This window comes from Rattus norvegicus, chromosome 3, assembly GCF_036323735.1.
Source record: "Rattus norvegicus strain BN/NHsdMcwi chromosome 3, GRCr8, whole genome shotgun sequence".
NCBI classification, from domain to species: Eukaryota; Metazoa; Chordata; class Mammalia; order Rodentia; family Muridae; genus Rattus; species Rattus norvegicus.
This window is the reverse complement of record NC_086021.1, coordinates 110,305,572-110,331,224: the sequence shown is the minus strand read 5'-3', so window position 1 is coordinate 110,331,224 and position 25,653 is coordinate 110,305,572. Positions and strand designations below refer to the sequence as shown.

The window sequence follows — 25,653 nt, the reverse complement described above, 5'->3', positions numbered from 1 at the left end:
AATTGGTGTTACACTTAATTACTGAATTAACTGTGTGTGTGTGTGTGTGTGTGCGTGTGTGTGTGTGTGTGCGTGTGTGTGTGTGTGTGCGTGTGTGTGTGTGTGTGCGTGTGTGTGTGTGTGGGGGGGCAAGCTTTTCGGAGTCAGTTTTCTCCACCACGTGGGACCTGGGTATTAAATTCAGGTTGTCAGGCTTGGCACAGAGTTCTCCTATCCACTGAGCCATCTTGCTAGCTCCATATTTTCTTATTTTTATTTATGTTTTCTTTTTGTGGTGCGGCTCCACATATGCTAAGTGAATACTTTACCACTGAGTCAAACAAGACACGTCCAGCCATGTGCATGAACGTGTGTGTGTGTGTGTGTGTGTGTGTGTGTGTGTGTGTGTGTGTGTGTGAAGACATTTGATAGTTGGTACTTTTCTTCTACCTCATGGGTCCTGAGGATTAAACTTTGTTTGGGTCCTAGGTCTCAGGCAGTAAGTGACTTTCTCCACTGATCCATTTTGCTGGTCCCATGGGATTTTAGACATGACTGTCACTGCCTTTATGGGCTTCACATTCTAGGGACAGTGTAGATGTAGATTAGCAAAAGACACCAAAACAAATGGCCCAATGAATGAAATTTTACAATTGTGTTAAGAACAATGTAGAAAAAAATAACATTGATTAGATGAATTTGTGACTGTTTTCCCAAGGGATTGCAAAACTTACAATTTTACCAATCTCTGTTACCACATCTTTGTCAAATCAAGAACAAGTTTTGGAGTGTCCTCAGTCACGTGCCCACAGCCCATAATCAAGGTGAAAGTTGAGAAGGTTTATTTTGAAAATGACAGCATCAAGGTGTTTAAAGATAATTTCTAGCAACTGATAGAAAATCTTTAACCTATTGATTAAAATGAAAAATAAGCGACAAAGTCACCAAATATTTACAAACATTAGTAAATGTTTTACTTTCTAGCTTTTTTTATTTTTTTGAATCGGAGTTTCATATCCCAGTCTGGTCTCAAAGGAGCCATGAAGCTGAAGATGACCTTTGATTTCTGAACCTTAGCTTCTACCTCCGGAGGGCTGGGAGTAACGGCCTGCGCCACCGCACAGTTTATATGGTCCTGGCGACTAAACTCGGGGCTTTCTGCATGCTAGACACTCAACCTTCCGAGCCACATCCTCAGACCCTTCACAGATCCCCCTCTCCCCAAAGACAAAGAGCTTTCTATTATTCTCCAGTGTCAGGGGAGAAAATGGAGGAGTCTGTTACTGCAGTTAATACAGGCCACTTTGGCACAGTGGGCCAAGTGACAAGTCAGATTTCCCCTCTCACAGAGGAGGAAATCCGTACAGATCTGTAGGAAGATTAAACAGTTCCTGAGCGTTTTTACAATAAATTATTGGTATACAGCTTGGTAAATGATAATCTGAGTGAGAGAAGTTAGAAAAAGAACTACCCACCAATTAGTACCAAATAAATAAGCAAAGTGAGAAAACGTTGCACAGAGGAATTGGTCCCCGAACTGTGACTCTCAGAGGTCAGAGAGCACCGCCTTTCGGTCCCCACCCATCTCCCCAGCCTCTTCCCATCCCGGGGTCCACCTCCCGGAGCCCACTGCTCGCCCCACCCTCCTTCCAATCCTGTCCCTTCTAGAGTTTCAGTGGCCAATCAGGAGGCGGCCGTCCCGAGAGGTGGGGGGTGGTGCTGATTGGCAGAGCCTGAAGTCACCACTCCAGCGGGCCTGACTGACGCGATTGCCTACCCCGGGTGGAGACCGTGCTCGTCCGGCCCTCTTGCCTCACGTTCTGCAGCTCTGCAGCTCCGCAATCCTACACCATGGCGGACAGCCGGGACCCAGCCAGCGACCAGATGAAGCAGTGGAAGGAGCAGCGGGCCCCTCAGGTATCCAGTGTTCCTCAGAGCCTCACGAGAACTTGGGAGGCGGCGAGTAACGGCGCGGGTTCCCCCTGGGTAGCCTGTGCTGGGGCTGCACCACTGGCTGCACTCGGGTGGCTGCTTTTTGTCCCACGGACCGTTCCATTCTGCGGAGAGGGGATGGGGCTGCAGGCCTGCAGGACTTGTCGCTAGCAGCAGGGGCCGGGTGGATGGCTCCGAGTTTGGCATTTGTGCCAGCTGGGACATAGGTCACAGCTTGAGGGAGACGTGGAGCCGCCTGGGTAAAGAGGCAGAGAGCTGTGAGCCAGGAAGTTGGAGCCAGCTCCTGCTTTATGTTTGTGAAATCTTAGATCTGTACGCATTGCTGTTGGGGAAGTACACGAGCCTGTGCCTTCAGCATCATTCATGGCGACAGGCAGAACTCACAACATTCAACGATTAAATAAAAGCATTTTTACAACCATTATTTCATTTCCACTGAGGGGAGCGTCAGACCTGATATTTTAGAACTGGCAATGACTTTAGACAGTAATCATCGGTTTGATTCACAGAACTTTGAGTGCCTGTATGTGCCGTTTGGGCTGGACGAGGTATACACATATTCCTGTGAGATAAGACCACACCCTGGTGAAGTTTAGAGTCAACACTGAGAGGCAAGATGTGTAAACAGATGATTACCATTTAGATCCAATTGCAGACTAGCTGTGGAGTGTAGATGAATGCCGGGGTTTGGCTGCAAGACATCCCAAGCAGATGACACTGTAACAGTGTCCTCAAAGATAGTGGGGATTTCAGCAGACTTGGCAGGGATGTTCCTGGCCCCGGGCATCTTAGAAAAGTTGGAGCAAATGATCCTGCACGGTACCATGGCTTCTGGTTAATAGGGCAGGGGTTGGGGTGGGTGTGAGGGAGACTTTCCCCCTTGCTCTTTCTTCCTTAAAACCCTGCTCGTGTGGGTGAACTGGGAGATCAGTGTTTAGTGTTCATGGACCGAGTTTGAAATGATTTCAAATGCTGAAATTCTTCTCTAAGCTCTTGGCCCCGTTGCCCTTCATTATTTACAGCTAGGTCTGTTAAGTTCTTCAAGTGACCCAGAGAGGCATAGAGTCGTAATCAAGGACATACAGCTAGTTAGTGGTAGAGTCAAGATTAGAACTGAGCTCCTCAGAGCCAGGACCTGTTGGGTACCCAGTAGTTGCTGAAGCCTGCTGCATGCTGGCTGGCTGTCACAAATATTTGTGAACTGAGTAACACTTGGGCCGAGTAGTGAGATTTTTAGAAAACAAAATACACGTGTTCTTAAAGGTGTCCCGTTTATTTTGAGACCAGCTTGTCCTTCTTCCATACCATTTCCCTGCTCCCTGTATGTCACCTATTGCTGGTGATGCCGATGTTTCTTCCTCAATTCATGCTACTCTGTATAAACATTTCTAGGAAGAGAATCCCCCTTCTGGAAGGAAATTCTCATGTGTTACGTAGCCTAGATAAGCTGAAATACTTGATTATGAAAAATGTCAAGAATTCACAAACACTGAAAAGAACTGCTGTACACACTTGTTCCACTTTCTGCAGTGTACAATTACCTCTTTTATAAGATTATCCATCTCCCTATCCCTGATTTTTTTTTTAAGTGTATCTCTTCAACAGTATACTTTATACCTGAACACTTCAGGGATGTGAATGGAGAGTACAGTGCACATGTGCAGGGTACAGTAATAGTTACATATAGTGAAACATGTAGATTTATGCGTTCTGCTCAACAAGGTTTAATACACACATAGACAATGGCATCCTAAGCCCCTATCAAGATATCTGAGGCCATACTGAGGAGATGGCTCAATGGTAAGGGACTTTCTGTTAAAGTGGGAGGGTATGAGTTTGAATCTCCACAATCCATGTAAACCCTGCCATGGTAACGTGTGCCTTGGAGTCCCAGTGTTCCTTTATGGGAACAGGCCAGCTCAGCTGGTGTACACAGTAGAAAGACCCCATAGACAGAGTGGAAGGTGAGGGCTGACACCTGAGGGTGCTCTGTGACACACACACACACACACACACTTCAGTGTTTCCACCGGAAATCATTGTTCTTAATGTTTTAACCCTTGATTTATGGGTTTTAGTTCAAAGCTCTTTCTGTTGTTGTTGAGTAAAAATGCTTTCCAGCTAGTCACTGTGCTGTGTGTCAGCAGTGAGGGCTTCTCCACACTTGAATGTAGGACTTGGTGATGAGGTTAGACCACTGTTTGTATCATTGCTGGGCACCTGGATTCCAAGTTTGGATTATTATGAATAAAGTTGATATGAAAACTTTTACAAATTTATTTAATTTTTAAAAAAATGTTGTAATTATATTTATGTACAGAAAACTTAGTGTACATTTAACTCAGTTTAGTGGCGAGTTCTTTAGCCTTTGCCTTTTCCAGATTGGCAATATGAGCCACAGACTTAGGACCCAGGACATTGCCTCCCCAGTGACAGCGGATCTCGTCATATCTGTCATTGTAATTGGTCCTAATAGCTTCCACCAGCTTAGCCAGAGCACCCTTGTCTTCCAAGTTCACCTGTGTGAAGGCAACAGTGGTGCACGTCTTCCTGTGGACCAGGCGCCCCAGCCTGGCCTTCCCCTTGATGATGCAGTAGGGCACCCCCATCTTTCGACAAAGGGCAGGCAGGAAAACCACCAGCTCAATGGGGTCTACGTCATCGGCAATCACCACCAGCTGAGCCTTCTTGTTTTCCACCAAGGTGGTGCCTGTATTGACCCCTGCTCGGAGGACAGGTGGTCTCTTAGTTGGGACGTCCCCTTTGCCAACAGCTTTCTTCTCAGCGTGGGCCAGCAGCCTCTGCTTCTTCTCCTGCTTTGTCTCTGGCCTGTACTTGTGGGCAAGCTTAAGCAGCTGAGTCGCTGTTTGCCTGCCCAGGGCCTGGGTGATCTGGTTGATGGCAGGAGGTACTTTGAGCCGCTTATAGAGGATGGCTCTGCCACTGCAGCCTGATGTAGCGGGACCATTTGACGAAGCATGTGAGATCTCTTTTGGGCTGGATGTCCTGCCCAATGCCGCAGTTCTTGGGCCTTTTCTCAAACAAAGGATTGACCACCCTTTTTGGCCTCCTGTTTCTTGATGACGTTGGGGGCTGGGGTCACGTTCTTCCCCTTGGCTTTCTTTCCTTTGGGCATCTTGCTTGACTGGAGGAGAGCTATTTATTTATTTTTTAAAGATTTATTTATTATATATAAGTACACTGTAGCTGCTTCAGACACATCAGAAGAGGGCGGCCTTGGATCCCATTACAGATGGTTGTGAGCCACCATGTGGCTGCTGGAAATTGAACTCAGGACCTCTGGAAGAGCAGTCAGTGCTCTTAACCGCTGAGCAATCTCTCCAGCCTGATATGAAAGAAAACTCTTATACCAGTCATTTTCTGCACCCACATTTTGATTTTCCTAGCTTTCTAGCTGGATGTGCTGGCACACACCTCTAGTCCTAAGGATGAGGAAGATGGACACCAGTTTGAAGTCAGCCTGAGGTTCATGGCAAGACTCCTGTCCTAATAAATAAGACAAAACCCCAAACTACTGGGATTGTAGGATTTACTGGGTTATAGGGCCAGTGACTGTTTTAGGAGCAAACTTCGTAGTCGTCTTCCAGAGTGGCTGAACCATTTTACACGTCCACCAATGTGGAAGCTCCGGGTGCCCCGCTTCCTGTCAGCTTTGGTCTTGGCAGACCTTAGTCAGTCATTGCTCTCTGCGGTTTTAATCTGCTCTGCAGTAATGGACCGGAGATGTTGAGCATCCTCTCAGATGCCTGCTGAGTATCAGCCCCAGTGTAACCTGTTGGTGTTTCTTTCGTCCTTTTCTGAACTTGCCTTGTTTGTCTTTCGCCATTGATTCATGACCCTTATTTTACATTCTGTCCTGTGCGGGCTAAACGCTGTAATCACAGTGTCCAACATACAAGACGGCACAAGCACGTCAGGAATTTCTTCCTTTTCTGTATGGGTCAGAGTTGTTTGAGGGTGAAAGAGACAGGCGTGTTTTGTCACCGAGGGCCTCAGCTGAAGGAAGCTCCTGGCTGATTAGCACAAGGTTCTAAGTACTTGAAGCAGGGGGCTGGCTCAGTAGTTAAGAGCACTTGCTTCTCTGACACAGGACCTGGGTTACCAGCACCCACGTGGTGGCTCAAAATGGCCTGTAATTCCAGTCACAGGGATCTGACACTCGATTCTGGCCTCTGAGGACACTGTACCTCTCATAGTGCCTATACACCCATGTAGACAAGACAGTAACCCACACATAAAAATAAGTATTTCTAGGTAAGTAACAATCCCTCTAAAGTACTTAAGGCATCAGTGTTCAGCCACAGAAATGTTAAGTGTATGGAAAAGGTATTTGGGAAGATTTGGGATCAGGTTCACTTCCAGTTAGGTAGACCTCTGTTATAGGCTAAGCATAGGGGAATCTGGGAAATGCGGTCTACCTCTGTGTCTAGGAAGTCACATTATCGTGTGGTCTAAGGTACACACTTCATATTTCCTGGAAAGCCGTCAATGTATTTTCTCTTCATGTGATGAGTTAACAGACACAATCTCTTTTTAAAGACTTAGTTATATTTTTATGACATTAAAATATCCTTTTTTTTCTTTTTACTTTTACGGGAGCTGTAAATGGTGGAAGTGTGCCCATTCTGTTATCTCCTCTCCTAAGAACCAGATGTCCAGCCCAAGCTGGATGGATTGGAACCAGAGTGTTGATCATTGTGAGAGCAATTTACAAATGGAGTCTTCTTGTGGTCAGATGTTGCTGATAACTGAACTAGGAGCTTTGTGAACATTGATTATTGAGTATTGAATCCAGTGTCTTTGCAGGCCTGACGTAGGCCCACTTGAAAAACCCCTCTTCCTCTCAAAATATATTGAAGAGTTGATTCAATAGGAGTTTTGTCACCCGCTGCTCAGACCATATGGGCTCTTCCTTTGGGATTCCCAGGTTTAATGTCACCTCTGCTCACTGGAGAATCTGAACGTTAGAGTCCTGACTCTTCTGTCCCCGAGTTACCTGCTCTTAGCCTGCCTGTCTTGCCAGTGAATTTTCTATAAGAGCACATACGTTTTTGAGGTTAACCCTGATAATGAGCACGCCATTGGCACGCTGTCAATGTGAGGGACAGGAGAGGAATGGAGTGGGGGAAGCTGAATTAACAAGAGTGAGCTTTCAGGTTTCAGGCTAGCAGGAGAGGCCGAACTGCTATGTCATGGTGTGTCAGCAGGAGAGACACGGCCCGAAGGAATCACATTTTTCTAAGTCGTTGTTTTAGCCAAGGTCTAGGCTGTTCTATGTTTTCTCTCCAGGTTAGAAAGCAGGAGCTGACTGTAAAGTGTAAATCAGAAAATATATACCCACAGTTACCATTTTTGTTATTAGTTTCCTCTTTTTTTTTAAAGTACCCACATCTTTCAGCTTCTAATAAAAAAGAAAAAGAATCTTTTTTCATTTGTAGATGACCTTCAGGTTTTAAGCCTCTCTGTCCAGATTCTCCCCCTTTTCTCTCCCTTTTGAAAACTCGTACTAGACCAGACATGGTGCTAACAAAATTTTGATCTGGTTTCATGAGAGAATACTCTTTTGCTGTTGCTGTTTCGTGCTCTTGGTAGGTTTGATCTTTATATAGGATTATTCTAAATGTTTTTAATCACTGAAAACTAGCAGCTGTGTTTTGGTTATGAAGCAGTAAAAGTGAATACTTGAGATGCGTTAGCAACTACCGAGACCTGTTTACTCACATACAAATAAGATAGCGTGCCTTGCTTGACAAAACCTTCTCATGTGTGTAACTGAATGACTATATTTAACCTGTCCTTGGAACCCTGGTTTGGTGAGTGTGTAACCTGACATAATTGTTCTCCAGAGAAATTTTTTTTTCTCCTGAAATTAACAATAGTCCACTGGTTCTCTTGGAATCCCTTGCTATCTCCTTCTGTCCTTGACCCTCCCGATCTACACATTTTTAGCACCAAGGGTTAGCAGTTCTTTATTGGCTTGTCAGATATTTAGAGTTGTGCCATGACTCCGTGCGATCTTAGCATAAGGCCTCTGGGTAGCGTCAGAATAAAAATGGAGCTGCTTGTTTCAAACCTTTGTGACGGCAACTGAAAGTCGTAATGAAGCCCAGAGATTGTGAAGGAGGGGACCTCATGCATATTTGTTTGGTAAGAATCACACAGAAGAGTCGGCTTAACCCCAACCCACACAAAGGCTACTGTGAGCTTCCACAGAGAATCCTCTGTAAGAACATCTGTCTGACAAATGGATGTTCAACCGTGGACCACTGCTACCCTTGTTTACTGATCCTGACAGCTGCAGAATATTGTTTCACAGTAATTTATATAGTCACCCTCTCTTACTTTATACAATTTTATTTTGGCTCTGTTGAAAACACCTAGGCAAGTATTGTGATTCTCTCAGTTATTCCAAAATAAATGGCAGAGTTCTTTAGAGAGTCCGTGTTCAGGCCATAAAGGCTGTAGGTGGAGTAGCAGTTACAGTTCTGTGGAGACACTCAGTACACTAGTTTGTTCTGTGTGGATCTGCCCTGTTTCTTCTGGAAATACTGCAGCCTTGGGATTTCCCAGCACCCCCAGCTCTTACAGTCTTCCTTCCTCCTCTTCTGCATAGGTCCCGCATAGAGGCGAGGGGTTTGATGAAGACAGCATTTCAAAGTCTCACTCTGCATGTTTTCCAGTTGTGGGTCTCTGTTATCTTTTGCTAGAAACAGCTTCTCTGATGAGGTTTCTGCCATGTACTGATGGGGTCTCAGCCAAGTGTGGTGGCTGTGGGGTCTCTGGTAGAGAGCGGTTCTCCATTTGCTTCCTTTTGCTTTGGTTTTCCATATAGAAAATAGGAAGACGTTCTTTAAAGTATTATTTGTTTGTTTGTTTGTTTGTTTTTATGTCTGTGGGAGTCAGAGGTCAACTTTCAGGAGTCTTTCCTTCCACCTCATGGGTCCTAGGGAATGAACACAGTTGTCAGACTTGGCAGCAAGTGTCTTTACCCACTGAGCTATTTGGTGGCTTGGAAATACCATGGTTGTAGCAGGAAGTGTTTCGGGAGAGGCATGGGTGGACAGCTAGTTGCAGTAAGTAGCTATTGGCCAGATATCATGTTGAGAGCCACTACAAATGCTACCTTTTCAGAGCTAGCTCTTAAAATTGTCCAGTAGCAAAAAATATGTCTTTTAAAAAGCTCATTTAAAGAATGTTTGCTTCTGGGGCTGGTTTGATGAGTCAGCAGGTAAAGGTCCTTGTCCCATCTGGACAACCAAGTTTGATTCCTAGGATCCACATGGTAAAAGGAGAAAACCGAATCCCACAAGTTGTCCTCTGACCTGTGTGTGTGTGTTCATGTGTGTATCTCTCTCTGTGTGTGCACAAATAGGAAAAGGACTTAGGGAACGTCAGTTTTAAAAAGTTAAAAAAAATTGTTTTTAAAGTGATGTTTTGCTAAGTTAAAAATTATACTAGAAACATTGTATAACTGTTACAATGTTACAAGTTGGAGATAATCCTGTTGGACATTCATCCTCTGTCCAAAGTTACCTAAGGGCCTGAGAGATGGCTCAGTGGGTAAATGTTTGTCATGAGGACCAGGGTTGAGATCCTCAGAATCAATGTAAAAGCTGGGCAGATAAGGCAGCCATCTATAGTCACAGGAGGCAGAGACAGACTCCCTGGGGCAATCTGGCTAGCTACACTTGTTGGTCAGTGAGATCTGGGTTCAACTGAGAGACCTGAGACCTGCCACAGTAAATAAAATGAACAATCAGAGAAGATGCTTAAAGCAACTTTGAGCTTCCATATGCTTACGTGTGTGCACCTGACTCACATATGTGCTCACACACACACACACACACACATACACACACACACACACACACACACCCTCTGGACATGTGCATAACCCATTACGTTGAACTCCTAACATTGGTCCGATGATGAGATTGTACTCATGTGGTCTATTCTCTAGTCCCACCAACTCATTGTAGTTAGCAAATCTTTATTCGTGGTGGGATCCTGATCTTCACTACAGTAATTGTCAGGGTGAGGGATCTGACCCAGAGCCTTACACACAGGAGAAAAGTGCTTGACCATTGGATAAGACCTGCTTCTACTGTAGTGTTTCATGTATGACCATATATTGCTGATGAGTCCTGCGTCAGCCCTCTGTCCAACGCTGCCCTGAACATCCCCTGAAGCTGGGCAGTCTTCTTTTTCAGTCTTTGCCCCCTGGACTCTCTTTTGAACTGCAGCCTCTTGAAGCCTTTTCTATCATGTTTATTTTGGAGGAAAATTGTATGACCTTGAGGCCATGCGAGGAAATCTGTTAATGATTTAGGAAATTTGGTCAAGTGGTAGAGCACTTGTGAGAGTCTTGTTTATGAGTTTTATAAATTCCCAGGTGATTTCCCCCCCAGCGCTCTCCCATGTATAGCACATCAGTAATATAATCCATCTTACCAGAAACAATTGGTTTTAGCCAAAGGAAAGGCATTTTGTTTGTTTGTTTTTAAGTTGCGAAGAGATGCCAGGCGTGCTTGAGAGAAATGAGCGTCTGTCCACAGCGCGCGCTGCCTCTGGATGTCCCTGTCACAGTGTCCTGAGATTACTGTGTCTGAAAGTCCCACTGCACGACAAACCAGGCCCCGGGAAACACCGGCTGGCGTGGATTCTTTGAAGACCAACTGCTTGCTGTTAGTTTTGACGTTGGGTGTCAAGCACATATATTCCCTTTTGGGTGTAGGTACCTATCTAGAAGCTCACATGTGGAATCCAGCGCCCATCTCTAGGAGCAGTTGAACTTAGTCAGAATAGTCACCTCTGCTTCCAGAACAAGTGTCTTGGGAATTTCTGTTGAGGATTTCTGAGAGCAGATTTAATATTTCACACAGGAAGAGGAAGGTGTAAACATTGCCAGGTATGATGGTGTTAGGGAAGGGTTCAGCTGTGCTGACTCCTCTACTTTTCCCTTCGTGTTCATGTAGAAACCCGATGTCCTGACCACCGGAGGCGGGAACCCAATAGGAGATAAACTTAATATCATGACTGCGGGGCCCCGAGGGCCCCTCCTCGTTCAAGATGTGGTTTTCACCGACGAGATGGCACACTTTGACAGAGAGCGGATTCCTGAGAGAGTGGTACATGCAAAGGGAGCAGGTGAGCGCCATCTGTGTCCCTCACACCTAACCTGTCTCTAAGGCTTCCCAAACATCCGACAACCTCAAAATTTCCTTTTGGTAAAACCCCAATCTCCTTTCTTGGAAGAAAGGAAAATTGTTTGTTAATAGAACAATAGCCTAGGTTTTTATATTCTTATGTATCATTATAATGACATATATTAATTATAGAATCATATATTAATTATTATACCATTTGTTTGCATATATTATAATATGTATGCTATAATTATAATATATAAGTAATAATATAAATAATACACAAGTTATATATTATATAACATATATAACAGACAAAAGTAATATAACAACATATAATATGTAAATATTTTTATGTATTTTTGTTATACATTGTGTATAAAAAAATAAAAATATTCATTCATTTAATGTGTAAGGGTGTTTTGCCTGAGCACCACATGTGAAACTAGTGCTGAGGAGGCTGGAAGACGGCATCGAATCCCCTGGAACTAGAGTTACAGACATTCTGTGCCGCCACGTGTGTGTTGGATGTTAAAGCTGGGTCCTGTAGAAGAGCAGCCAGTGCTCTCAGCTGCTGAGTCATCTGTCCTGCTCCAAAACAGTTTCCAAAAACCCGACTTTTGAGAGCTGGGGAGATAGCTCAATTCTTAAAGTGTGTCCTGTACAGCTGTGATGACCTGGGTTTCTACCTCCAGCACCCACATGTGAAAAGAGCTGGCACACTATAATGGACTGTAACCTCTGCACTGGGGGGAGGGTGTTGGGGGAGGGGAGTGAATGGGAGCTCTCTGTTAGCCAGCCTAGTCAGATCAATGAACTTCAGTTTTGGTAAAAGATCTGAATCAATCAATCAATAAAAATGGAAAGCAATCAAGGACATCCAGTTTCCCCTCTGACCTTCACACTCACATGCACATGCATATACTCACATGTGCATGCTCATGTAGTACACACACACACACACACACACACACACACACACACACACACACAAATAGTAACTTTCCAGCCAGGTGTGGTGTGTTGGCACATGCCTGTAATTTCAGCACTTGGGAAGCAGAGGCAGAGAGAGACACAGTTTCCAGGCCAGCCTGTGCTAAGCTGTAATATCCTGTCTCAATAAATCAGGCTCAGTACTAGAGTGCTTACCTAGCAAGCCTAGGGTTCACGCTCCAGCACCACACATACTCATTAGTAAGCTTTCATTACCTTTTATGTTATGTAGCTTAGGAAAGTGAAAGCACAGATAGAGAAACACACAGCGGCAGCTTCCTTAAAAAGGGCTCTTTTGGGATAAACACTGAAATGAACGGAGAAATAGAGCATTCTTATGTTGGAGTGGTGGGTTTGTGGTGAATTCTCCTTCTCTTTTGTCTGCTTCTGTAAACTTTTATCTTCTTTTATGGTGGATGTAAAAGATGACATTGACGTTTAAAAGAAAGGCCCAGCAAGAAAAAGATTAGCAGCCAGGCGGTGGCGGGTGGCAGTGCACACCTTTAATCCCAGCGCACAGGAGTCAAAGGCAAGTGGATCTCTGAGTTTGAGGCCAGCCTGTTTAACATAGAGAATTTCAGGATATCCAGGGCTACACAGAGAAACACTGTCTACAAACAAACAAGCAAACGAACAAACAAACGAACGAGGAATAGCGCGTGGAAAGGATGAAGCATTTTCTCCTTAGCTTGCTTCTGTGTTCTGTTCAGCCTTCCTGACTTCATCTCTGCCTTCTAGAGAAGTTACTTCCCGTTGTTTTGTCTTCTCTGTTGGCACTTGTTGTTTGCAGCTGTTCTTTCAGCCCCTGACTCCTTCACTGCCGTTCCTTGGCCCCTGGCCCCTGCCTCTACCTCAAGGCCCTCTGAGGTCCTTTGTCTTTGGTCACCCAAAGCTCCCAGCCCCATCCCATCTTGGCTCCCACCGCGTGGCACTCGTTGACAATAGGGCTTTGCCTCTGGTTCCTGACATCTTCTCCCCCATGGTCGTGGAAGATCCCGGAAGGCTGGTGCTGGGCGCCTGTTCCGTTTCTCTCGTCACAGGCGCCTGTTGAGGGCCTGAAGCCTGAATGATGGACCTGTGCTGAGAGTTTCTGTCTCGCTCATTAGGTGCTTTTGGATACTTTGAGGTCACCCACGATATTACCAGATACTCCAAGGCAAAGGTGTTTGAGCATATTGGGAAGAGGACTCCTATTGCCGTCCGATTCTCCACAGTCGGTAAGTCAGTCTGTTTGCATGCCTCCTTTGGTCCCTTCAACCCACACTTACAAACTCTCAAGAAAAGCATACTAAGAAAATAGGAAATTGTAGCCTGTTTTATTGTATAGAAAATATCTGGAGACATTCCGGAAGTTACTTACTGCTCTGTCTGTTGAACCATGGAGGGGCTACTACTGCCGTTTTCTGACGTTTAGAAAGAACTCTATAAGCGATTGTCTCAAAGAGAAGTATGAAGTGGAGTTCTAACAACTGCTTTTTGCTGAGAATTAAGTCTAGAGCAACTTAGCATAGGTAACTAACTTATTATATATATATATATGTGTGTGTGTGTGTGTGTGTGTATTCTAACATATAGATTAGTCTTCTCTGCTATGCTCTGTGTTTAAACAAGCACACAAACCATACTATGTAAAAATGAGTGAGATAAAGAGTAAACCTATGCCTTAACTAATTTCTTAATACTAACTTTATGTCAGTTCACTCTTAAAATTTTTATCATTTTTATTTTATGTGTTTGGATGTTTTGCCTGCATACATACCTGTATACCGTGTGGATGCCTGGTGTCATCAGAGGACAGGAGAGGGTCTCAGACTCTCTGGAAGTGGAGTTACATGGTGTGAGCTGCTGTGTGGGTGTTGGGGATTGAACCTGAGTCTTAATTCTGCTTAAGAGCAGCCAGCGCTCTTAACTGCTGAGTCATCTCTCCAGCCCACACAACTCACGCTTTATTACTCCAGTCTTAGTAATCATTTTCTTAATTACCTGTTTCAGTGGATAATCTTGTCAGTTGTTGGTATGTATATATATATATATATATATATATATATATATATATATATATATATATATATCTTATCACTCTCACTGCATTCTGTTGTCTGATTTCTAGACCCAGTTAGTAGGTAGGCCGTAGTTAAATTGCACAGACATTTAAATACCTAACCTGCTTCTAGGGATTCTGGGATTCCAGGAATCTACTTCTGCAGGAAGTGGATTGATGATGGCACATGCTATGTTTTTCTATGGTTTATGGCTTCGTGGCTGCGGTGCACTTGGGTGTGACTCATTCTTCCGTTTGGCTCTTCCAGCTGGAGAGTCAGGCTCAGCTGACACAGTTCGTGACCCTCGTGGGTTTGCAGTGAAATTCTACACTGAAGATGGTAACTGGGACCTTGTGGGAAACAACACCCCTATTTTCTTCATCAGGGATGCCATGTTGGTAGGTGATGGGCTGTTTGGTTCCCTAAGTGTTGTTGATTGTATTGATGTCCAGTTTTCTTTAGTGATTGGCATTTGAGTATAAGCCCTGGAGAAAAGAGAATGTAGATATTTTTTGGGTTGCCCTTTGTCGTAGGGCTTTGTTTTTTATTTTTTTTCTAAGATTTATTTATTTTTTATGTGAGTACACCGTTGCTCTCTTCAGACACACCAAAAGAGGGCATCAGATCTCATAACAGATGGTTGTGAGCCACCATGTGGTTGCTGGGAATTGAACTCAGGACCTCTGGAAGAGCAGTCAGTGCTCTTAACCACTGAACCATCTCTGCAGCCCCATCTTAGGGTTTTATTGCTGTGAAGAGATACCATGACCAAGGCAACTCTTATTGAGGAAAACGTTTCATTGGGTCTGGCTAACAGTTGCAGAGGTTCAGTCCATTATCATGGCGGAAAGCATGGCATTGAGACTCAGCGCTGGAGAGCTGAGAGTCTACATCTCGGTCTGAAGGCAGCCAGGAGGAGACTGTTCCATATTGGACAGAGCTTGAGAGTAGAGACTTCAAAGCCCACCCAGAGTGATACACTTCCTTCAGTAAGGCCACACAGTCTCCAAAAAGGCCACTCCCTATGGGCCAAGCATTCAAACACATGGATCTTTGGGGGCCAAACCTATTCAAACCACCACACCCTTTAAATTTTTTTCCCCAGAATTTAGTGTGTCTCTGTAAGAGCAAATGATAATTGCCATTAGCCTTAGATTTGTCATGTCAAGAGTCACTGACCTGGTGGGAACAATCCACGATCCAGCTTCCATTGCAGAACCTGGAGGATTAGTGAGGACAATAAAGGATATTTCTGTGTGTGTGTGTGTGTGTGTGTGTGTGTGTGTGTTATGTATGTGTTTGTTTCTGTGAGTGTGTGTGTGTGTGGCATAAGGTGTGTGTGTATATAGTATGTATGTATGTATGTATGTATGTATGTGGTAGGTGTGTGTGTATAGTATGTATGTATGTGGTAGGTGTATGTGTGTGTGTGTCTGTGTGTGTGTATGTGTGTGTTTGTGTGAGTGTGTGTGTGTGAGTGTATGTGTGTGGTGTGTGAGTGTGTGTGTTATGTATGTGTGTGTGGTATATGGTGTGTGTGTATAGTATGTATGTGTGTGTGTGTGTGTGTGTGTGTGTGTGTGTGTGTGTGTTTGGTGGTGGTAGTGTTTAAAGAGATACTTCAGCTCTGAGTGCATTTGACACTAGAGAATCCAAAGAATTGGTTGTACGTATTGAATTAATTTCATTTGAAAGTTTAGCAATCTAAGTTTATGGAATTGTGTTGACTAGAATTATAATTCATAAGGAAGCCATAGACAGTAGTATATGATATAAACATACATAATTCTTAGCTTTGGGATTTTTATTTTTGTTTTCTCTCCCCTCTCCCCCATTTAGTTTCCATCCTTTATCCATAGCCAGAAGAGAAACCCACAAACTCACCTGAAGGACCCTGACATGGTCTGGGACTTCTGGAGTCTTTGTCCAGAGTCTCTCCATCAGGTGAGACCCCTTCTTCACTATTAAGTCGCCTGGGATCCTGGCATTGCTGAGGAGGCCTTGTAATGTGCTCTCATGCTTGGGTTGTTTTATTGGATTTGGCTTCTCTCTTTTTGGGGTGCTTCTTCAGATTTTTTTGATCACCAAGAGTTAGGAATAAAGTCTAGTCGGGGGTCAAGCCGGGCTGTAGGGAAGCGAGAGGAAAGCAGTGAGAAAGCCTTAGCTATTAAAATAAAGTTTGAGAGGCCGCCTGTGGTGGGCAGTGGGCACGGTGAGCACAGTGAGCACGGTGGGCACCACCACGATGAACAAATATGTGATGGAGAGGTGGGACAGATAAAACACGGAGCGGTACACGCGCTGTGGAGACATGACAGCAGTGAGGACTGGGTGGATGTGAGTGGCCTGCACTGCCACTTGAGGCCATGGCGTTATCTGTTTGTGGTCTGGGCTACCTCTGAGGGCCTCGTCTGGGTCTGTAGTCCTACTATGGGCAGGGACCATGTTCGTGGTCTGTGCTGTCGTCAGAAGCCATGTGGAAGTCAGCTCTGACTGACTGTGAAGAGCAAGGAAGTCGCCTTTGCAGTGACACTGGTGATTGCAGAGACATAGTTGAGAAGGAGGGACATGGAAGGATTTTGTGACAGTCCCTACTCTCACCCTGCCCCCAAAGTAACAGCCTAAAAAGGGAGACATCGAAGAGAAGGAAATGAAGTCTCCGCAGTGATGGCTGCTGTCAGGGATGCAGTGTGAGGGAGGACTCAGCTCTAAGGGGCAGGCCACTGGGACTTTGACCATACTCCACTCAGTGTATGGGCAGCCCCCATGGGACTTGTAGTTTTAGTTTTCTTTTTTTATTAATTAGTTATTACTACTATTTTTAAACTTTGTTTTTGTTTCCTTTGGGGGAGGTCTCAAGGGTGGGGGGCAGGCATGGAAGGGCCGAGAAATGAGTGCAGGATGTGAAATTCCCAAAGACTCAGTAAGACTATCGCGTTAAAAAGATAAAGAGACAGAATCCAGACTTGCTTTAGCATTCCTTCACAGACGCCTTGTCATTTTCTATAGGAGAAATCATGATAACCCATGGAAGTTAGAGGGTGTGTTCTGTGTCCATAAGGAATTTTCTGGAAATGCATGGATGTAAAAACCGTGGGATACCTTTAAATGGGAGGATTTCCGTTTGTCTTCCTTAGGTTACTTTCTTGTTCAGCGACCGAGGGATTCCAGATGGACATCGGCACATGAATGGCTATGGCTCACACACCTTCAAGCTGGTTAATGCGAATGGAGAGGCAGTGTACTGCAAGTTCCATTACAAGGTACAGGGTGTCTGGACAGAGGGCACACGGCTCCTACATACCTCTCTCTACCTCTGCTATAGGCCTGAGGTCTCTCCTGCCCTTCTCTCACTTCCACCCTAGGTACACAGAATTGATATAATTGAACAGCACCATGAATATTTTGTTGGCCACCAATTTAAAGAACAAATTCAGGCCGCTCAAATTAGAGCTGTGTGTAGTTGGCCGTTGGTTTTTTCCTTACATGTAGTGAGGCTGGGGCACATGGCTTCTGTCTTTGGTATGATCTTGGCTTACATTATAATATGCAATATTTACCAGTTTGCTTAAGAGGGTTATCATCATTCCCTAAGCACATCAGAAGGTTAAAAAACTTCTGTTTCTAAATATCGTTGCTAAGCTAGGAAGAAGGAGGTGGGTTAATGACAAATGAAGTCTCCCTTCTTTCTGTGTCTGTGGTACTGGAGTTGAACGCAGGGCGTTACACGTGCTCAGAAGTACTGTGCCACGGAGCTGCTGCATCCCCAGCACCTTTCCTGTTTTGAGGTGCACAGATTAGCCTTGGACTTCCTTGGTATTCCTGCTGGGCCTTGAACTTGCAATCCTCTTACCTCCATCATCTGAATAAGCTGGGCTTCCAGGCCCACATGACCAGGCTTAGTACCTCTCCCTTTTAACAACATCTCAAAGGCATATTTTAATACTTATTTGAACAAGCTATTTAGGTGTATTAAATGGAAGACATTTCTCCTTTACAATTTGGATCAGAGTTAAGAAAACAGTTGATCTCTGGATTTATAGCTGTCACAGGGAACTGTGTAAGGTCACTCAGGGGAAGACTCAGTGACTGTGGGGGATACTGACTGAGCCTAGGCAGAAGCCTTGCAGGTATGCCAGCCTAAACTCAGATCTTCACTGTCCTGGATAACTGAGATTGGATGGATTGTTGGAAGTGCTTTTCATTGTAAAATTGGGATGCAACTACAGCTGCCCACAGGCCTGAGTGAAAAGATTGCTTATAAATTTATTCAGCAGAGAATCCTGAGATAGAGTGATATATATATATATATATATATCTCAGTATATGAATTTACTCATTCATTTGTTTATCCTGATTTATAGGTACTCTCTTCTAAACACGAGAGATTTGGTTAAAATCAGAACAGCTTTGTACTGTTAGGATAACATTGAACATATTGGGTGACCTGCAGATGGTGGCCTTCATTTTTAAACCCTGAAGTTGCCTTCCCCTTTGGTCCCTTCCAGAGTTGCTTTTGCTAAATGTTTCCATGACATGTGTGTTCAGCCAGTTGACCAGGACTAGAGATGGGAGTGCTGGGGAAGTGGCATCATGGTTTTGAGTATGTTTGGCCTGCTTGGAAAGGCAGAATGCTGATTTTTGCCTGCTCAGAGAGAATTGGCATAGAGCAGCTACAGTGAAGCTCATGGTGGCTTGATGAACTCTGATTCTATAATTTCTAAAATTAAACAAAAGCAAGACAACAGAGACAGAGGGCTGACAGTTTTAGGAATTTTTTTGAGCTGTTTTAAAAACGGGAATTAGGTTATTTCCAGAATTCCTTGGTATATATCCAGGTCAAATGATACTGGATGTCCAAGAGGCATGTGCACTCTTGTGTTTTTAAAGAGTGTCCATCATATGGTGAGTGGATTAAGAAGATGTGATGCAGTGGACTTCTGTTTAGCCAGAAGAATGGGGGGAGGGAGGGAGGCAAGGAGTCAGGCCACGTCTTTGTGACTGTGGGTGCAACAGTAGACCACTGTGCTAAGTGAAATGAGTCAGGCATAGAAAGACAGATGTAGAATGCTCTGTTTCATTGGTGGGATTTGAGAATTAGAAATGGTGGTCCTCAGAGTCCAGGGTGAGCAGAGGGGCGGGGGTGGGGGTGGGAAGCTGGCTTAGTCACAGCTGGGAGGATCAAGTTTAGTGAGCCTGTTGTATGTGACTAAAGACAGCCACTGCACTACATCTCTCAAAAACCTGGAAGAAAGGATTTCAGTGTTTTGCTATAAGGGGATGGTAAATATTCTCAATTAATATGCATAGTTTTGGTGTTTTAATGTATTAGTTAAAAAGGAAGTGAATTATCTTTTGCTTATTTTAGTGGATTAGAATTTATCTTTTTAAGACAGTTTTTTTCTCATTAAAAAGTAATAGCATAAAATTTCAAATGATATAGAATACATAAAGGGAAAGAGGAATAATTTAACATTGAAAAGAATTGGTATAAATAAATATAGTTTCCTATAAATTTATTAGTGTTGATTCTGAACAATAAACGTATGATTTAAGGAAAATATCATTGTGTTACCCAAATGGGCTGTGTTGCTTAGAACCCTTCAATGAAGTACTGGTTACATTTTGTAACCTCTTTCCTAAACTCCATATGAGTTTCTTACTTTCACTCTGCAGACTGACCAGGGCATCAAAAACTTGCCTGTTGAAGAGGCAGGAAGACTTGCACAGGAAGACCCGGATTATGGCCTCCGAGATCTTTTCAATGCCATCGCCAGTGGCAATTACCCATCCTGGACTTTTTACATCCAGGTCATGACTTTCAAGGAGGCAGAAACCTTCCCATTTAATCCATTTGACCTGACCAAGGTAAGGAAGCAGCAGCTGTATTATTTTGTAAGATCTTCCTGTATACTCCTCCTGCTGCTGCTGTTGCTGCTGCTACGACTACGACTGCTATTAATAATAATGTAAATTATAGCCGTGAATCCACTGTGACAAGAGCAGGCTAGACAAGCGGCGGTTGACGGTGGTGACTCAGCGTGCCCTATGCCTGCGAGTGAGTGCCTCACCTGCACTCCTGTATGGGGAACTCCCTGAGGTCACTTTAGAGACTTCCTGTGTTATTAGCAGGGGACAAGTTTTGAAAAGCTAATTTACTGTTTCTGCACCAGTGTCAATATTTACCACTTACTATTACAAAATGATAAGGCAATCGCCTGAAATTCTTATCATGTTTCTGTTGGGTTAAGAATTATTTTCACTGACTTGATTATATGTGAAAGTTGGTGTTTTCATGAGGGCCTTTCAGATCCGCCGGCTGACTGTCTGGTAATTATGAATGTGACATTGTTTTCAGGTTTGGCCTCACAAGGACTACCCTCTTATACCAGTTGGCAAACTGGTCTTAAACAGAAATCCTGCTAATTATTTTGCTGAAGTTGAACAGATGGCTTTTGACCCAAGCAACATGCCCCCTGGCATTGAGCCCAGCCCGGACAAGATGCTCCAGGTAAGCTAGCGAGATGACACGTTCTGAGGCAGGTGTCTGACTGTGCACACACATACATGTGCACATGGTGCGTAACTTGGCATGATCATTTATGAGGAATTACTAGACCTTTCGCTTGAATTTTATTTGAGGTGCTTAATTCCTGTGAGGTCACTTGGAGGAGACATCCTTTAGATGGTCATTCTTTAGTTACACCAGTTATAAAACACGTCCATAATAAAATATCCAACATTTCAAGATGTGAACACTTGATTTTGGAAAAAAGATATAATAGTTATGACTCCATATTTTATAAAAAAATAGCATGGCTAGCTCAACCTATGAGGATTAATGAATTATTAGAACCGTCGACACCATACCATACCCATTTCCTATTCCAAGCGATGTTTCAGAGATATTTTCTATCTCTGGAAATGGCTCCAAGCGATGTTTCAGAGATATTTTCTATCTCTGGAAATGGCTCCGTGGATGATCTTCATTAACCCGACTTGATTAATGGCAGTGGAATGGCTTAATCATGTGATCTCAGTAGGCATTCAGCACCCTTTAAACCGCTCTCTAGGGCGCTGTGCCAAAAGGTCAAAGAGGGAAAATTCTACTTTGGACTAGGAATCAATAGGAAAAAAAATTTGGCTTAATAATTGCTGTGCAAACCAATCTTCTGTGTGTTTAGACTGTGAACACTAAGCAGGGGTTAAAGATCAGACCTTAGATCAGACCACAGCGGTCGAAGGTTGCTGCTTACATAAGTTCTGATCCCTGGCAGGTGTCAGGCTCCTTGGAGAGCAAGCTGAGGTTCTCTGTGTGTCTGCGGTTCTTTGCTGTGGCACTGGGGACATCTGATACTGTTTTTGAAAGTCAGTTGTCCTTACCGTAGTTGAGTAGTGCCCTGCTAGGTGTGGTTCTGTGAAACCCTGGACAACCATGGTATAAGGCAGAGAGAGTACTATGACAGATGTGAGACGGGGTCACACAAAGTTCTAGGGACAAGATGGCATGTGAAGGCTGATTTTCCATTCAGCAAGTGACACAGACAGTAGAAGGCATGAGGACAGGCACAGAGGTGTGCTGCGTTGAGAATGTCTAAACTATAGTAGCCACTCTGTCCTGGATGAGAGGAGTGGGTGTGCACATGTTCACCAACACTCTTAGAGGAGCCTTTAGATGTTGGACATCGTGCAAGTGTCTGTTCTGGGAAGATAGAAGGACTTTCCAGCTTTAAGAAGCACAGCCTGGTAGCTGTCAAGGAGAGCAATTCTCCTCAGTGATGGTGGCAAAGGAAGGAGCTGCAGGTAGGGACAGAAAGGGAACTGGAGTAGCCAGCGTAAGCTAAAAGCAGACAGACATGTTAGCGGCGTGGTTGGTACTGGGGAATAGAGGAAGTCCAGCTGTATAGCCTGCCCACAGCCTTCCCTGCTGGGTGGGCTCAAGGGAACTGAACTGTGCGATTGTGGAAATAGCAGGGTACACCGGGTCATGAAGTCACCACGGCCAGAGCTCAGACTACATAATACATACTGATGTTGAGAAAATGAATTGAAAAATACAAAATAAAAGATGGCTCACAGTCTTCCTGAGAGTCCATTTCACCCATGTTCGTTGGGACCACGGTGACACCTGACCAGATATCGGGTCAGTCACACAGTAAAGCAAACTGTGAAGCCCAGGGTGAAGCAGCCACAACCATATTCTGTGCGATGAGGGAAAACAAATGTAAGCCAGGGACGGGGCTGGTATTTAGCCATATATTCTAATTCTGTGGTGCTTGTGAGGAGCCATGCAGCTGGGGAAGGACTATTGGGTTCCGTTAGCTGTTTGGTCGTTTGAGTGGATGAGGACTGTAATCTACGGGTCCTTAGGAAGATTATTTATGGGAATACTGGGGCAGAGAGCTCGTTAAGAAGACTGTAATTACTCCTGAGGAGAGTGAGCCCTGAAGCTGGGCAGTGACTTTACTGTGTGGATGGGCAGCATCTTTGTTTACATTTAAACCAGGTCATATTAATAAATCTTCAAACTTAATCCAAAGCGGTAAACCAGAGCATCACGAAAGGCAGACAGTAATGCAGGAAGCAGACTGTACTGGGTGCCTGGCCATGCAGCTGTGCGGCCTTTCTTTGCTCCTGTACGTGGTCATTTGTCTGCTGGGATCTGGAAAGAAGTTGTACGGGTTGCTTGAGTGGGGCAGAGCTGTTGGTCAGGTAGAACAGTGGTGTAAAGGGCAAAGCCTTGGGCACAGCCTCCCTGCAGGTCACTGTCAGTGTGAGCGCTCACTGCACCCATCTCTCGACCTGTCTGTGTCACCTCTACTCATTGACAGGGTTAGGGTTTCCAGCTTACTGTAAAGCGAACAAACCAGAGTGGGGTACACCAGAGTGGGGTGCTAGAGCACTGGTTCTCAACCTGTGGGTCGCGACCCCCTTGAGATCCAATGGCCTTTTCACAGAGTCACCTAAGACCATTGGAAAACACAATATTTACATTACAATTCATAACAGTAGTAAAATTACAGTTAAGAAGTAGCAACAAGAATAATTTTATGGTTGGGCATCACCACTAAATGAAGAACTGTGTGAAAGGGCTGCAGCATTAGGAAGGTTGAGAACCACTATGCTAGCCGCTCCATCCGGGAGCTACCTGAGACTCTGTTATAGCCTGTCGATGCCCTCGGGCCATTCAGGAGCTACCTATGACTGTTACAGCCTGCCTGTCGATGCCCTTGGGCACGGTTTCTGGAGCGAGTGGAGACAGCCTGCTCAGGTCCAGTCACACTTGCATGACCAGACATCTAAACGTTACCTAGGTGATTCGGAGTGATTGTGGGGGAAGGCTTAGTGAGCAGCAGTGTTGGCAGAGTCGGTGGGACTGCATTAAGCATGCAGATGTGAGTGTTTGTTACAAAGTAACTGCTGTGTTCCCCTTCTCTACCTCCGTGCTTAGGTTTACTTTTTAATGCTCATTTGAGAAATGTAGTTCAGGGTTGGGGATTTAGCTCAGTGGTAGAGCGCTTGCCTAGGAAGCGCAAGGCCCTGGGTTCGGTCCCCAGCTCCGAAAAAAAGAACCAAAAAAAAAAGAAATGTAGTTCAATTTTAAATTTTTAAATCAATCTAAGTTAGCATACACATTAATGAGTTTTCATTAACACACACGCACACATATATGTATATATTATTCTTTGTTTATATATGCATATATACCCTTCCCCCTCTGCCCTCCCTTATATTCTTCCTTTGCCCTCCATCTTCCCTTCCTTCTCCATACTGCTCCCCTAAATCCCTTCTGCTCTTATGTCACATTTATTCTATTACCCCCTCTATTTCTTCCTTCTCCCTACGATCTCTTTTCCCCCTCTCACAGTCTCCTTTCTAATTTTTTAGCCCTTGTTTTTGTTTTGCTATCTGTAATTAGGAACCAAAGAAGGCTTTCTAGGACTCAGGGCAGTGAGCCAGGCAGAGGGAGAATTGCTCAGAGTAAAACCTCGTATGCTGAGAAGAGCTCAGTGATTGGTTAGTGAGACCAGTGCGGAGCCTCCTGCTAAAGGGAATGCCAAGGGAATGCTAAAGGGAATGGGAAATATGAGGCGTGATTTGCATATCCTGGTTAGCCTCAGACTCATTACCTGTGGCCGTGGAGGGCCAGTGGTTCCAACCACCGCTTTCTTTCCATGCTTGTTAGTAAATCTCAGAATACAGAGTGTCTAATTCACCATACTGTGTGGGAGGTGCGTCTCTGAACAGTTTCCACACGGACGGCTTTGGAGAATGGTGCTGTTTTAAGGGCAAAGGCTCGAGTCTTCCCTTGGAGTAGAGGCTGGGGAGATGGAGAATTACTTCAGGATTCTGTTGAGGTGAACTGGGAAATATCACACCAAGGCAGTACTGTGTCCTGGGGGGCAGGTAGGCACCGTTGTCTAGGACAGATGTGAAGTGATGGCCAGGTGGCAGGGGTGATTAGGGGTGGCTTCTTTAGGGAGATGCACTTTCTAAATGGGAAGACTCTTGACTCTGCCCAGCAGAGCTAGGCAAGGTTATGCGGTCGGTATTCATGTGCTTTGAATTTTAGAATGATGCTCATAGTTTAATTCCTATTTCTTACGTGACTGTTCTTAATGTCTGTTGTGTATTACTGTAGGGCCGCCTTTTTGCTTACCCAGACACTCACCGCCACCGCCTGGGACCAAACTATCTGCAGATACCTGTGAACTGTCCCTACCGTGCTCGCGTGGCCAACTACCAGCGCGATGGCCCCATGTGCATGCATGACAACCAGGGTAGGCCTGGGTATATTTGACTCCTTCCCTGTAAAGGCAGAGAGAGCATGGGACTGGGTGGGCAAGGATGCTAGGCCAGTGGCCCTCAAACTGTGAGACTTCCTGTGCTGTGACATGCTCTATAGGCACTGCCAGCACCCAGATCCTCAGTCAGGAAATTTTGAGCTGCCCGTCCATGGTCTCTCCTGGTTTCTGTCCATTTTAAAAACATCCTTGAGAGTTCCCTCATTGCCCTTGGTGTCTGTCTGAAGTAAAAGGCTAGGAGGAGGGCCTAGCACAATGGCTGCTGTGGAGTGTATCCAGCCTAAGCTACAGGATGTGCAATTCCTCAAGTCACTCTTACCCTTCTGAGACCTTGGCTTTGACTGGAATTTGGAAGGGAAGAAAGAGAGAAAGAAAATCAAGGGGGTCTCTTCTTCCGTGTTTTTTGTCCAAGTTGAATCTACCTAAGTCATCTACCAAGATGACATTCTCCTGCATTTGAGTGTTAGGGGTTCATTTGTCAAGTGCATGGCTTTCCCATCTTACCTTCTGAAGCCAATGCACAGACAGCCTCAGGTCTTAATTCTGGTTAGCCAAGCAGAGAGATTGGTTGATGTGTTTCTTTTAATCTTCCAGTTTAATGAGTATCTTAGTTTTTAATCTCATGCCGGGAGCCTGTGTTTAAGCGATAACTGTAGAAATTGATCTCTGCGGAAGTTTGACCAGTGATGTCTATTTGAAACCATTGCTATCTGT

At 44.7% G+C, this 25,653-nt stretch overlaps 1 protein-coding gene and 1 pseudogene across 1 annotated transcript in view; one reads left to right on the top strand and one right to left on the bottom strand.

Moving 5' to 3' along the window:
* The first annotated feature begins 1,698 nt into the window (after positions 1 to 1,698).
* Cat (catalase) overlaps positions 1,699 to 25,653 on the top strand; it is a 32,187-nt gene continuing 8,232 nt past the window's right edge. Inside the window, exons 1-9 of the mRNA NM_012520.2 lie at positions 1,699 to 1,896; positions 10,929 to 11,100; positions 13,199 to 13,309; positions 14,402 to 14,532; positions 15,974 to 16,078; positions 17,272 to 17,397; positions 19,811 to 20,002; positions 20,493 to 20,645; positions 24,777 to 24,915. Coding sequence (NP_036652.1) covers positions 1,831 to 1,896; positions 10,929 to 11,100; positions 13,199 to 13,309; positions 14,402 to 14,532; positions 15,974 to 16,078; positions 17,272 to 17,397; positions 19,811 to 20,002; positions 20,493 to 20,645; positions 24,777 to 24,915 — 1,195 coding nt within the window. The 5' untranslated portion in view covers positions 1,699 to 1,830. The remainder of the gene's footprint in view (positions 1,897 to 10,928; positions 11,101 to 13,198; positions 13,310 to 14,401; positions 14,533 to 15,973; positions 16,079 to 17,271; positions 17,398 to 19,810; positions 20,003 to 20,492; positions 20,646 to 24,776; positions 24,916 to 25,653) is intronic.
* On the bottom strand, positions 4,257 to 5,074 carry LOC134486130 (large ribosomal subunit protein eL8-like; annotated as a pseudogene).